Source organism: Panthera onca, chromosome C1, assembly GCF_046562875.1.
Source record: "Panthera onca isolate mPanOnc1 chromosome C1, mPanOnc1 haplotype 2, whole genome shotgun sequence".
NCBI lineage: Eukaryota > Metazoa > Chordata > Mammalia > Carnivora > Felidae > Panthera > Panthera onca.
In genome coordinates, this window is record NC_138346.1 from 21,369,192 (window position 1) to 21,383,553 (window position 14,362).

Consider the following 14,362-nt stretch of genomic DNA (forward strand, 5'->3'; position numbering starts at 1 on the left):
GTAATTATGGTACTGAATAACCCACACATGAATTGTCAGTTCCTTAAATAAGCATATTTGCCTGCCTGGCACATTGCTTGAAAAAACATGTATGGGGGCACCTGGGTAGCTCAGTCGGTTGAGTGTCCAACTTTGGCTCAGGTCATGATCTCACCGTTCATTCAAACCCCGCGTTGGGCTCTGTGCCGACAGCTCGGAGCCTGGAGCCTGCTTTGGATTCTGTGTCTCCTCTTCTCTCTGCCCCTTCCCGCTCACACTACCTCTCTCAAAAATAAACAAACGTTAAAAAAATAAAATTTAAAAAATGTGAATGTATCACTCACCGCTTTGTAAGCCACAATTTTTATAGCCAAATTGGAGCCAATGGTCAGTGTGCAGAGCCAAGGGACGGAATACCTCTCAGTTTTCTTAAACACACACAGTTGTCTCAGACTCTCACTTCACCAAAAAAAAAAAAAAAAAAAAAATTATACACACACACACACCAAAAGCAACAATTTTAAAACATTAACTTGCACTGGATGATGCACTCAAGTTTTCTAGAATGAGAACTGAGTTGTCGTTGATGATAAGGAGGAACAGCAGGGGACAGCAGGAAAATGACAACCCCAAGTGAGGAGACAGCCAGAATACAACTGATTTGGCTTAGGAAGAAGCTGAATTACATTACTGACAGGTAAAAAAAGAGCATCTCTTTCTTTCCCTACTCAATCTTCTCTTTCAACTTGGCCAGTGGTTAACATTTTTTTCAGGACCAAGAATATTTTGAGGATATGATAAAAGCACACCCATAAGAGTTTGCCCACAATTTAAAGGGTTCACCAACTCCCTGAAAACCATGACCCTGGGGATAAGAACCCCTGCTCCAGAATATCAAAGGATAGGTACCATCCTTTAACATCACTGTTCATAACTCTATAATTTATTAGTTAATTCCAATCACCCTTAAATAAAAAGCACATATATATGCACATAGTAGAGAGTATTAAATATTCTCCAAGGGATAAAGGAATTTAGTCCATATTTAGTCTTAAGGTAAAGCGGATAACTCTAGGCTTTTTATAGATGGGGATGGAGAATTGGGAAGTAGCAAACACAACGCAGAGTGCTACTTCATTTGAACAGAAGTCAAGATCAATTCTATTTTTATCTGGTCCCTAATCAAACACAGCAGAGAAGATTGGAGGAGATAGGTGGAATTTGTGGTATTCACTGAGAAAGGAATCAATGACCAAACACTCAAAGCACATAATCCAGACTATGATCAATCCTCCTAGTACAGATGAAAAACAGATCTACAAAAAGGTAAAGAGAATTATCTGACATCATTCAGAGTTATGGACAAAAAGGTTTCAAGAGGCTCCAACTTTCAGAAATAGTCTAAAATGAACAGTAGATATTCTACTTGCTGCCCTGTTTGCAAAGTTTATGATACTCCTTGGCTTTGGATTTGTTGGGGGATGAATGGGTCTGAACCAGGTCTAACCTGTCCATAGGACCTCACTAGTTTGAGTGACATTAAAATCACCATGAGGTCTGAATTCTGTCCCAGGGCAAGTTCTAAAGACTAGCATCTAATACATAACATCTGAGAACAAATGGAACATTTTTGCAGTAGATTTAAGTCTCCCCAAGTAGAAGTCTAGATAAGAACAAGTCTAGCCCAGTGCTCTCCCGTACAACTTTCTGCAATGATAGAAATGTTCTATTTCTAACCGTGCCAATCCAATAGGCTATGAAGCAAGCTCTTGGAAGGTGGCTAGTGTGACTGACTGAATTTTTAACTTTATTTAATTTTAATGAATTTAAATTTAAATAGCCACATGTGGATAACGGCTACTGTATCAGATGGCAAAGTTCTGGTCCACATCTTCACAGAAGAGCCAACACCAAAGTAGCTTCAAACTGTGAGTGTCATCACATACACAGACAGTAATTTCCCTCCCTGCCATGATACAGGAAAATAAACTTTTTTAACATTAATTTGTATTGGCTTACAATTTTTATTTATGATACCATGGTGAATATGTTAACTTAAGACATATTCTCGCATTAGAGCAAGCCATGTCCAAATTTGAAATAAACAATTTAGGAATATATATTTGCACATGCTACAGTAAGAATACACGTTATGACAGGAAACGTCACTTTACAGGATTCCTCACTGATTCCTTTGCCAACCCCTTGGGAAACTATCATTCAATTTCTAAAATTCTATTACCTACAATATTTCAAGGGTGTCTATATTTAGAAAATCAATATGTACTGTTTGTCAATTATATTTCACAAGAAATATTTTAAAATTGTGATTGAGGAAAACAAATTAGAGCATATATACCCTTAACTACTCAAAAAACTTAAAGGGGATCAGGGATTGGTACACCATTTCGTCCATAAAAATCAGAATATTTCTTACAGAATAACTGCTAATTCAAGAGTGGCTAATTAGGGAGCCCTCTGATCAAAAGAGAAATTTATATGGCTATGACTGAAAGTTAGAATCAATGTTTTCACTTCTTACCTGAAGGAATAAATTTCATCCAGCCCATCTTCACCTTCTAAAGACATCATCACCTTTTTCACCATCCGAATACCTTCTTTCTGCTGCTCAGTAATTCCTTTTAGAGGAAAGGAGGGTCCATGGTGGTCCAAGCAGGAGCTACCATCTCCTCTGTCCCCGGTTCCATCCTCCTTGCCAACAGGGAATGGCAAACTATCAGGAAAAGATCGGCAGTTGTTCATACGACAAGCTCTGAAGCCAAATAATAAACTGGGTTCCCCTCCTGTGACTATCACTCGCTGGCTTATGAGAAAATGGGCATGCCACTCACCTGAGCTTTCAATCCCTCCTCTCTCAAATGGCACTTATCACCCTTAGCCAATATCCTATCAGTTTCGAGTGACCGAAGCCTTTTTGGTTTGGTTAAAAGAGTGGAATTTCTTGGTTTACATAGCCAAATAATTCAAAGTGCAGGGTGGCACGTGACCTTCGGATGACTGGACGCAGTCTCACATGCCTCAAAGACCGCCCCAACCCTCTCACTGTCCATTTCATCTCCATGTGCCCCTGTGCTGCCTCCACTCTCTCACTGGCTCCCTCCGCGTCACCCATGAGCTCTTTCAAGCACACACTGCCGGTTCTGCTACCAAAGAGGAATGGACTACGTGTTTAATGCTCTACTCTCAATTCAAACAAGCCAGGGATCAGTGATAACCTGGGGACCAGACCTAGAAGATGCTCGCTCTCATTCGAGCCAGGAGGTTAAAGTGCAGGAAGGACTGCTTCCTAGAAAAAGGCAGGTGATATTCTAGGCAGCCAAAAAGAAGAGTAATAAAAAATAAAATAAATAAAATAAACACCTTTAATAATCCCTCAATGTTATTTTAAGGATTAAATGGCAGAATGTGTATAATATACTTAAATAATGTTATCTTTATTACTGTACATTTAGAATTCCCAGACAGACATCAGTGAATTGCTAGAAATAGGTAAAACCAATTCTTTCCCGTGTTTCATTCTGTTTGAAATGAGACTAAAACTACTAGATGCGGTTATCAGTCATGGAGATATTCAATAATCAATATACAAATTGAAAAATCAACCAACCAAGCACATTTTATGATAATTCTCTACATGGTACTTCATAAATGTTTTCATGTAAACAACCTCATTTAATCCTACACATTAGGTGGATACAAATTTCTCCCTCCATTTCCTAAAAAGAAGCCGAAGCTGCACGGGAAAATCCGGCCAAGCCACAGCCAGTGAGCAATGCAGCGAGGACTCGGTCACCTGAGAGGGCAAGGCTCCTGCACCCGCAGTGTGTCACAGCACTGCCCCCAGAAACCCAAAGAGCAACCTTTTCAGTTCCCTCAACATGACCTACTGGTCAACTCTGTGTGGCTGGTTATTTTAAGGTGATTTCTTTACCATTTTATCTGCTCTAATTAAAATAAAGCTTCCTGTTTAATTTTGTCTACATATATCCAGCATGACAGATACGCACATCCTGCATGACCTATCAGATAAAGAGCTTCTACAGAGCAGGGCATGGGACACAGGGTTCACATCAGGCTGTGGCTGTTTCCATTAACAACCTAGAAGAGAGATGCAGCTCTTTCTGCCCACAGGTCCTGTCCCGGTGCTATAATAAAAACACCCTTTTGCTCCAAAAAAACAAAACAAAAAAACAGACCTGGAAGATGGGAAAAGTGACATGAACATGAAGAGTCAGGAAGTAATCCTGGAAAAAGAAGTTACAGTAACAGTTCTTTCTACCCTGCTTTCGGCCAGATATAAACTTTCTCAGTAGCCAACAGAACAAACTAAAAATGAGGTCCAAGGAATGAGCCTACTCAGAACACGGTGGTTCTTAGACCTGCTGGTATTCTGTTTACTCCAATTACAACAATCATCCACGGGATACAGCAACAATAAAACCAGAAACTCTACTTTGTATGCCAGAGATCTGTAGCACAAGCACAAATACAAGAAAAAAACAGCCAAATAAGCAGGTAGTGGTAAGGCTACATTCCCTCTTCAACACGCTTTGCAGTATTACTCAGACAAAAAAGTAGCCTTTTCCAATGACATTGACAGAAGTGCAGGATGCTTCAACCCTGTAAAGGCATCCTGAAATTATGAACAGGGAACAGAAGCCAGGCAGAGCTTTTGAAGTACTTAGAAAGCTTCAATTCAATAAGACGAAAAGTGTCACTTAAAAAGCACTTAATTTCTCTGAAGTACTATCTTAACAAGTATCAGTCTGATGGGTTATTCTGAACTATTTCTCTACAGTTCTACAGAAAGGAGCTGCCCCTCAGCAGTCTTAAGAGGTACATACATGCAAGAGAGGTTCTTAATTTCCAACGGCAGGCATTTCAAAGAAGCCGAAGGCTTACCATTCTGAGCTGGAGGCTTCCTGGTATAGCTCTCAGTCTGAAAAATGAGTGTACTCAGAAGACTGGTAAGTCAACATCCTATATTATCACTCTGCTTTCACCAAAAATAAAACAAGAAAAAACAGGTTTGAAATGCAACAGGAAGGATTAGTGTGGTGAAAAAGAACTTTCTTGTTAGGGATTGAAGATAAAGAAAGTAAATGCCTGGGGAAGGAGGGACTCTGCCTTGCAACAAATTATGAGATATTTTGTGAACATTTTTGCTCAGAATCTGCATACCCCATGCCTAAATACACACAAGCAAATTGCATCTTATGTACGTGTGTGTATCCTTTAGATTTAAAAGTTAAAAAATAAGCATTCTACAGGTTTAAAAAAATTCTCAGGTTGACATTCCTCTCTACCTTAAAAACATCTGCTGCTCGCAAAACAGTACTCTGGAACTGCTGAAGAAAAGAAACCATCAATCTGGTAATTGTTTGGATAAAGTCTTCTATGTAAGCAAGAAATAAACTGAATATCCTCCAAAGATTCCTGAATTCTTTGAGTCCAAGAAGCACGAACAAACCATCTACTACTGAGCTAAATTCTGTGTCACTGTGACTTTCATCCCCTTACCATTAAAACTCAGAGTTCCTGGAATTAAGGGTACTCAGTGAATGTTTGCTGAGGTCAGTCATCTAACATATTTCAACTCTGAGCACAAACAGAAGACTCGGGGGAACCAAGAGCTTTAGAAAGGGGCCCTACTCCCTGCGTTATGAGAGCACAGGATTGGTCTTCAGACGTTATTCTCGTGATCTTACAAGAACTGCAGGGAGATGCCAGATTTCTCCAAGTTATGGATTATAATATCCAGCTGATCTTGGCTGAATGGGCTGCTGAGGTCAGTGAACACTTCAATATGCCTCTTTTCAAACTTCTTTCCTCTAAAAGAGAAAGTTATCACAATAAGAAATCATTCTTCTGAATTATCGCTTACAAACTCAAATGCACTTGGTCACTGGACTTAGAGAGAGGCTAAGAAATGAATCTCAATACAGTTAAGAAATGTGATTACATTCTAGAACCCCACTTATCACTGATGCTCAGTTAAGTTCTACTAAACATATAGTCAGCCTGGTTACAATTCATACTTTTTAGTATCGGGCAAAATTTTTGAGCATTGTGGATATTAAATCCCTGATCTCCCAACTTTAACTTCAGTTAAATATACGGTCACTGGGATTAGAAAGGATCCCTTGGGTGCCTGCGTGGCACAGTTGGTTGGACAGCTGACTTCAGCTCAGGTCATGATCTTGAGGTTCATGGGTTCGAGCCCCGCATTGGGCCCTGTGCTGAGAGCTCAGAGCCTGGAGCCTGCTTTGGATTCTGTGTCTCCCTCTCTCTCTGCTCCTCCCCTGCTTGTGCTCTGTGTCTGTCTCTCAAAAATAAACAAATGTTAAAAAAAAATTTTTTTTTTTTTAAAAGAGAAGGATCCCTTTCCAGCCTCCACTTAGGCAGAGTATAAACAAGGAACTCTCCCAGTAACTACAACTTCGGTCTCCTGAGGGTTCACTTTCCAAACATGCTGGCCCAGTTCCACTCACAGGGCTACTGGCAGGACTTTACACAAAATGTACAGAGATTGAGAAATGAAAATACAAATTGAGGACTGAGATTTTAGTACTAATGTTTTTCCTAATGTTTTAGTACTAATGTTTTTCCTAATGTTTTAGTACTAATGTTTTTCCTAATGTTTAGTACTAATGTTTTTAGTACTAATGTTTAGTACTAATGTTTTTAGTACTAATGTTTAGTACTAATGTTTTTAGTACTAATGTTTAGTACTAATGTTTTTCCAGTCAAGGAATGGGTGGGTGTAAATAGATTCAAAGACCCATATTTTAAAGGAAAATGGCTTTAGTTGGCTGGTCAGAGCTAGGCATTTTCTTTTTCTTTTTTAATACTACAATTTTATTTTTTTTAGTTATTTTAGTTAACATATGGTGCTATATTAGTTTCATGCATTTAATTTCAGTCAGATTATGAACAATACCATATAGAAGTTTTTAAAGTTCCTGGTAATTAAGTCAAATAGGAAGGAAGTTGAAATAAGCCAAACATGTATTTCTCCCAGAGAAATTCCCACAAACTATAGCTCTTGCTCTTTTTAAACTTAAAAAAGAGAGGCTGAACTGAACCATTGAATTCTATCAAATGGTTCTTTAGCCACACAAACATGCTGCTTGATTAGCAATGAATCACACATGTACAGAATACAGCAACACATACAATTTCTGCAGAATGGCTCATTTCCACCTCTCTTCAATTGAAGACACTTACACAGTTTCTTGTTGAATCACATCCATGCACACAATGAGTGCATCCAGGACTCAGCTAGTTAAGGGCAGAAAATATCACTAAACAGTCCCTTTATCCCAAGATCATGCAACTTTTTTCCAGTGAAGTCCACAGTGCTTGAAACCGTGAACTCTGGGCTGACTCTGTGAGGATTTAAAAGCACTTGCCAAAGAGTGCTTTTTCCAACATTTATTTCACTAACATATAATCACATATGCTGTAATCACATATCACAGTATATATCCTGAAACATATAATCAGGAAAAATAAAATAAGCCCAAGGTAATCTAACATATTCCCATGCATTGAAACAAAAATTATGATGTCATTTTACAATATCTAGAATCCATTTTTCATGATTAGAGTCCACTCTTAAATATGACCTGAGCCATAATGTGGCATTTGTAAGTCACTCTTAGCACAGCAGCACCTCCCAGTGATCAGGGAGAACATTACGGTTTAGAAAAGTAAGAGTAACCACTTAAAATCATAGTATACGTGGAAGAAATTGGAAATCTCAGTTTAGATATCGGTCTGATTTTGGACACAAAAATACCCTCCATCCAGGAAAGCATAGGGAATGCTAATACTACATTCTTCTACAAATATGTTCTTTACATGCAAACATTTCCAGCCATCACCACCACTAAACTTTCTGCAAATAACAATACAGAAATATACCCACTGGTATCTTTCCCTTATAGTGCCTCCGAACCACTCAGTATCACTAGTGCAGAGAAGGGGCAAGTGGCTAGAGGGTCAGGAGTGCAGATACCCAACCCAACCTGAATAAATCCCAACACACACCATCATCTCCATGTCTTCAGAGCCAAAAAATGCCCATATACTCAGAGGTGGGCTTCTAGTGAGCCTCACCAAACTGGATTATGATTCCTCAGATTAAAGGAAATTTCTGAAGAGTCTTCTCTGGCTGAAAAAGGATACAGTCAGCTTGTTGAGAACCTGGTTGGATTTTGCTTTCGATGTCCTCCAGCAGGTCAAAATCTGGTAGCATCAGGTGTCTGTGGACTGTGATGTTCTGATACTGATCCTTATCAGCAAGGGCATTCTCAGTACCATCTGTACCAAAAAGGACTAATGCAATTTCATCCTTGCTCTCAGCAAACACCTAGAGAAGAACGTTCAAAGGTTAAGAATCATAAACTACCACCTGAAAGGCAGTAGATACCTAACCTTCAAGGAGCAATACAACCATACCTCCCTATGGCATGTCCCTGGGTCCACTGTCAACAACAGAATACTGGGCTAGATGGCCCATGGGACAATGACAATTCACAGGTTCTAAGGAGACTTTTCTGTTGACTATAGGTCCCATCTCTCATTTCAACAGAATTACGGGTGGGAGAATGGGAGAGTGGTTAACTACTCTTGATGACTTCCAGCCCAATCAGACTCTAATTCTCAATGAAAACTAATTATGGATAAATTTGAAAAGCTTTTACTCTTTTTGGAAGTATTTTCCAGAGGACTAAACAAAAATTACTGGTTCATATCCTCTAACCCAGCAATTTCATTCATAGGTATATATACCATAGAGAAATTCTTGCTCATGTACTCAAGAAGACAAGGACAAGAGAGTTCACTTCAGCACTGTTTATAACAGAGAAGTAGTAGAAACTGACCATCTATCCACAGGATGCAAAAACACATTGCAGAATATTTATACAATATTATACCCCAGTAAAAAAAAAAAAAAAAAAATGAATAATTTGTGCATGTTTTTCAGTATGAATAAATCTTATAATTATGGTTGAGAAAAAATAAGTTACAGAATTATAGGTACCATATAATAACATTACATGTTTTGAAAGCTTCATACTATAGTAAATATTTATGAATATACCTATGTCCTAAAGTATTAAATATACATGGTAATGACTATGAAAATCCTGAAGTAAAGAGAGAAAGAAAAAGGAAAAAAGAGGATCGGGAAGGGATACACAGGGACTCTCAAGTTTATCAGTAATTATTATTATTTTTTTTTTTTAAGAAAAAAAGAAAAAGACGGGCATCTGGGTGGTTCAGTTGGATGAGCATCTGACTCTTGGTTTCAGCTCTGGTCATTATCTCATGGTTGTGGGATTTAACTCCACTTGGGCTTTGTGCTGAGCATGGTTGAGATCCTCTCCCTCTCCCTCTGCCCCTCCCCCGCATGTGCGCTCACTCTCTCTCTCAAAATAAACATTTAAAAGAAGAAAAAGAAATCAAATATGGTAAAACTTGAGTACTGTATAGTGCTAGACAATGGGAAAATAGCTTTGCATCACAGTATTCTCTGTATTTGCCTCCTTCCTGAAACATTTCATAATAAAATGCAAAAACAAAAAACAGGATCTAACAAAAACACAGTCTTGTTCCCACCTACTTAACCGTAGCCTTCTCCACCAGTGGGAAGAGTGCTGTGTAGACAGAGGATGGAATTGTGTCTTTCCTCATTCTGGTTTGGTCTGTTAAGTTCCCCAGTGTGTTAAGAATTGCAAATACATCCCCGGTTGCACCTGGAGAAAAAAAATCCAGCTGCTGGGCTTCAAACATGTCCAGCACACCATGGGGCAGGCCAGCTAGAACTCTATTTGCATCCTGGGCAAGCATTCATATTAAAGCCAGGTAATCCTGCTCAACAACAAAACTTTAGCCAGGAGAGGGAAGGCAATTCTGAGTGCAGCATGAGACTGGCATCAGGTATCGTCTCCTAGCCTTCCAGATCCACACTGCCACGGAATAGGCAGAGCCAAAAATAAAAACTGAAAGCACAGTTTCTTAAAAAAAAAAAATCTATCCACTGGGGTACATGGCAGCAGTACTGAACTACAACTAATACAAATTACTATAACCAGGAATGGAGTTAGAACATTCTCTTCTTGACACATTAAGGAATCCAGGTCATCAGAATTTGTTAAAATCTAGGATGACAGGAAGGGTGTCAGTGTCACAGTGAAAAGGGCAACACCCAGAGCAAACAGGTGTCCAGGAGGAATAGCGGTTGCCAGTGAATGAAGAATTTCGTGGACTTAGCAAAAGTAGCACTCGTACCAGGTAGAAGGGACAGAAATCAAGAGAGGAATGTCATTTACCACCCACCTCCCATCCCCGCCCCGCTGAATGTGAGTGGGTCTTAGTGACTTGCTAGACTAACAACAGCAGAAATGACTTTCTGGGATTTCTAAAGATAGGTCATAAAAAGCCACATAGACAGGTCACTCTTAGGAACCCTCTTGCAATGTTGGTGGGAATGAAAACTGGTGCGGCCACACTGGAGAGCTGTACAGAGTTTCTCAAAAAACTAAAAAACTGAACTACCCTATGATCCAGCAATTGTACTATAAGGTCTTTACCCAAAGGATACAAAAATACAGATTTGAAAGGGTACATGCACCCCAACATTTATAGCAGCATTATCAACAACAGCCAAACTACGAAGAGAGCCCAAATGTCTATTGACTGATGAGTGGAAAAAGAAGATGTGATATATATCTACAATGAAATATTTACTCAGCCATCAAAAAGAATCAAACCTTGCCATTTGCAATGACATGGATAGAGCCAGAATGTATTATACTAAGGGAAATAAGTCAATCAGACACAGACAAATACCACATCATTTCACTCAAATGTGGAATTTAAGAAACAAAACAGATGAACATACGGGAAGGGGAAAAAATGAGGAGGAAAAACAAATCACAAGAGACTGTCAACGACAGAAAACAAACTGAGGGCTGACAGTGATAGATGGGGGATGGGCTACATGGGTGACGGGTACTAAGGAGGGCACAGGGGATGAGCACTGGGTGTTGTATGGAAGTGATGAATCACTGAAGTCTATTCCTGTGACTAATATTGCACTGTATGTTAACTAAAATTTAAATTGAAGAAAAAAAATTTTTCCTTCTTAGGACTTTCCCTCTTAGGCCCAGCTGCCACACTGTGAGAATCCCAAGCTCCATGGAACAACCACATGTAAGAGTTCTGATGGATAGCCCCAGCTGAGTTCAAAACCACCAGAAGACGTAACTACTAGCCATGGGAGTGAGCCATGTGAGACGTCTGGCTCAGTTTAGCCCTCAAATGATTCAGCCCAGGCACCATCTGAGTGGACCTACACATGAGGCCACAGAGGCCCAGCTGAGCCACCCAGTCATCCCCAAACCATGAGAACTGATTTAAAAAAAAAAAAAAAAAAAAATCATTTAAGACATGAAGTTTTGAGATAGTATGTTACCAGCAAAAGATAACCAGAATAGGATTTGTTCAAGATTACCAGGTTAGTAAATGACACGGCAGAGCAAAGATTCAAACCCCGGCCACCTGGCTCCAGAGATTATTACATTGTCTTGTTTCTCACGAAAACTGTCATTTCTACTGTAGAGGCCAGAAGAAAGGAAGAAAAAAAATGTCAGGCTCTAGTGGTAGTTGGACTTACACATAAGTATATGTAAAAAACCTCCTCAGATTCCCACAAACACTGGGGCCAGACATCATAAGCAGGCTGGTATCTTGTGTTACTAAGTGGAGACAACAACCAGTTAAAACGTGAGTTACGAGCTCAAGGCCAGGCTGAAACCTACCTGTCGCTGCACAAACATGGTCATCAACTTCTTTGCTAGTTCAAATGGAGATTCTTCGCCGGGAAGGGAGTTACTCATGGCAGACCCCACATCCATACAGAGCACAATAGCTGCCTAGAAACAAAGTTCCAAAGAGTGAGAAAATGTTAATGGTCATAAAAAAAGAAAACAGATATGTCCTTTTCTTATTTCACCCACAGAACCTGTACTTTAGGGAACTTAGGGGACGCATGGCAAAGGAGGGGGGGTGTTCTGCCTAGTGTATGTAAGACATGTAAATGTTTACTACAGAGAAACTTTACTTTTTTTTTTTTTAATGTTTATTTTTGAGAGAGAGAGAGACAGAGCATGAGCAGAGGAGGGGGAGAGAAAGAGACGGAGATACAGAATCTGAAGTAGGATCCAGGCTCTGAGCTATTAGCACAGAGCAAGGCTTGAACTCACAGACCATGAGATCATGACCTGAGCTGAAATCAGATGCTCAACTGATGAGCTACCCAGGCTCCCCACTACAGAGAAACTTTAAAATTGCCCTAATATTTTCTAAAAGATAGAAAGCAAGTGGGGCACCTGGCTAATTCAGTCAGTAGATCACACGACTTCTAATCTAGGGGTCATGAGTTCAAGCCCCACATTGGGCATGGAGCCTATTTAGAAAGCCAGGGGGCACATGGCTGGCTCAGTTGGTTAAACGTCCAACTTTTCATCTCAGCTCAAGTCTTGACCTCAGGGTTGTGAGTTCAAGCCCCGTATTGGGCTCCACACTGGGTATGGAGCCTACTTAAAAAAAAAAAAAAAAAAAAAGATAGAAAGCCAGGATAGGAGCATGCTCCAGGAAGCTGCTGCTCCTTTGGCCTGAGCTCAAGAATAAACTCATGGGAAGCAAATCTGAAAACCCATAGGCCAGAGCTAAATCCAGCCCATCTGAGCCCAAAATACATCAGACATACTGCAGCTGATTTGTAGAACCACAAGCATGAGAACAGAGAACAGATGCTTATCCTGTAAGTTACTGATTTGGGGATAGCTTGTTATGAAGCATTTTTGTGGCAACAGGAGACTGCTACAATCTTTATGTATTAAAATGATACACCCCAGGATTTTAAATCAGTTTGGGAACTGGGGATCTAGAATGAAGACTAAGACACCAAATCTATTCTGGTAGGGGACATAGACACATAAACAAATAATACCAGCACAATATTCCATGACAGATGTGGGCAGTGGGCACTAAAAGAATACACAGGAGGATCATCTATCCAAGACTGGTAGAAGGGATAGAGGAGGAGTAAGGAGGCAGAAGAGGTTTCTGGATGTGGTTTTTGGGTGAGTCTTAAAGAATGTTTAGGAGTTAATCATGTGAATAAGGAGAGTTACAGGTAGAGGAACCACATAAATAAAGACACCTAGTCATTAGATGGCAATCACATATATAGAGGACTAAGGAAATAGGGGAAATAAACTAAAATAAAATGGTTACATGTGAAGTTCTATGTCTGACATCCAGAATTCAACTGAGTATGAGCTGAAACAGATCTGAACAAATAGCAACTCACAATTTCAGTGTGGATTATACAAATGAGTCACCAATATGACATGGCTACAGCACTACATCTCCCACACCTATCTCATTCCATCCTCCAAAATATTTTAGGTTGTATCAACAGTGTACTGAATTCAAAGAAGGAAAACAAAGTTCTTCTGGTGAAAAGACTAGATGAGCAAACCGGAGACCATCAGGTCCCACCTTCATTACAAATTAGCTCTGAGTCCTTGGGAATGTCACATAAAACCTCACTGTTAATTCAGAGGCAGGAAGCAGTTGTTGAACTAGATGAGATCCAAGGCCTTTTCCAAAGTTAACAATCTTTGGCAATGACAGCCTCACCTGTGCTTTGTACTGATCAGACCACATCTGACAAACTGTGAGCTGTCCTGAGCATCCTACCTTAGGAGAAATACTAATTACAACAGAACATGAAATAAGCAGATTAGAGAAGGATCTAGAGAAAATGTGATGTGAGGAACAGTTTGAAAAAACAAGATATCTGAGCCAGATGAGAAGATTTAGGAGAACATGATAGTTCCGCCCAAATATTTGGCACCTGTGTTATAAAAGAATTGGCCAGAGAGAATGAGCAAGAATAGGATCAACATATGGAAGTTACAGGAAGACTAGTTTAACTCTATGAAAAGAGGAAAAATAACATTAAGAAGTGATCAATAAAAGAACCACTGTTTTCTGAAGCAGTGATCTCCTGATCCTAGGAGTGTCAGAAAAATCTAGATGAGTTCCTATCAGAGAAGTTACAGATGATTTCTAAGTTTGGTTATATCTCAGGCAACACGTGGAAACTTAAGTTTTTCCCTAGTTTAAAAAGCACTGAACATAAATGCACTAATATGAAGAGATTTCTAGAGTAAAGACAGTACGTTTGAAGAAAGGTTGGTAATAAACTACAAACTTCCCTTGAGAACAACAAAATTTACACCCCATAGTTTCAATGCCCTGATTATAAGAATCTTTAAAA

General features: G+C 39.6%; 1 protein-coding gene across 3 annotated transcripts in view; it reads right to left on the reverse strand.

Annotated features, from left to right (window-relative positions):
• The window catches only part of XRCC5 (X-ray repair cross complementing 5), an 89,791-nt gene that overhangs the window by 73,906 nt on the left and 1,523 nt on the right, over positions 1 to 14,362 (reverse strand). For all 3 annotated transcript variants that reach the window (XR_013557187.2, XM_060623497.3, XM_078450897.2), the window contains exons 2-7: positions 11,832 to 11,945; positions 8,191 to 8,374; positions 7,228 to 7,276; positions 5,709 to 5,831; positions 2,522 to 2,713; positions 324 to 438 (exon numbers count right to left, since the gene is read on the reverse strand). Coding sequence is in view for 2 of the 3 variants with exons in the window: in XM_060623497.3 (XP_060479480.3) it covers positions 324 to 438; positions 2,522 to 2,713; positions 5,709 to 5,831; positions 7,228 to 7,276; positions 8,191 to 8,374; positions 11,832 to 11,945 (777 nt within the window). In the remaining variant the exon portion in view is untranslated. The remainder of the gene's footprint in view (positions 1 to 323; positions 439 to 2,521; positions 2,714 to 5,708; positions 5,832 to 7,227; positions 7,277 to 8,190; positions 8,375 to 11,831; positions 11,946 to 14,362) is intronic.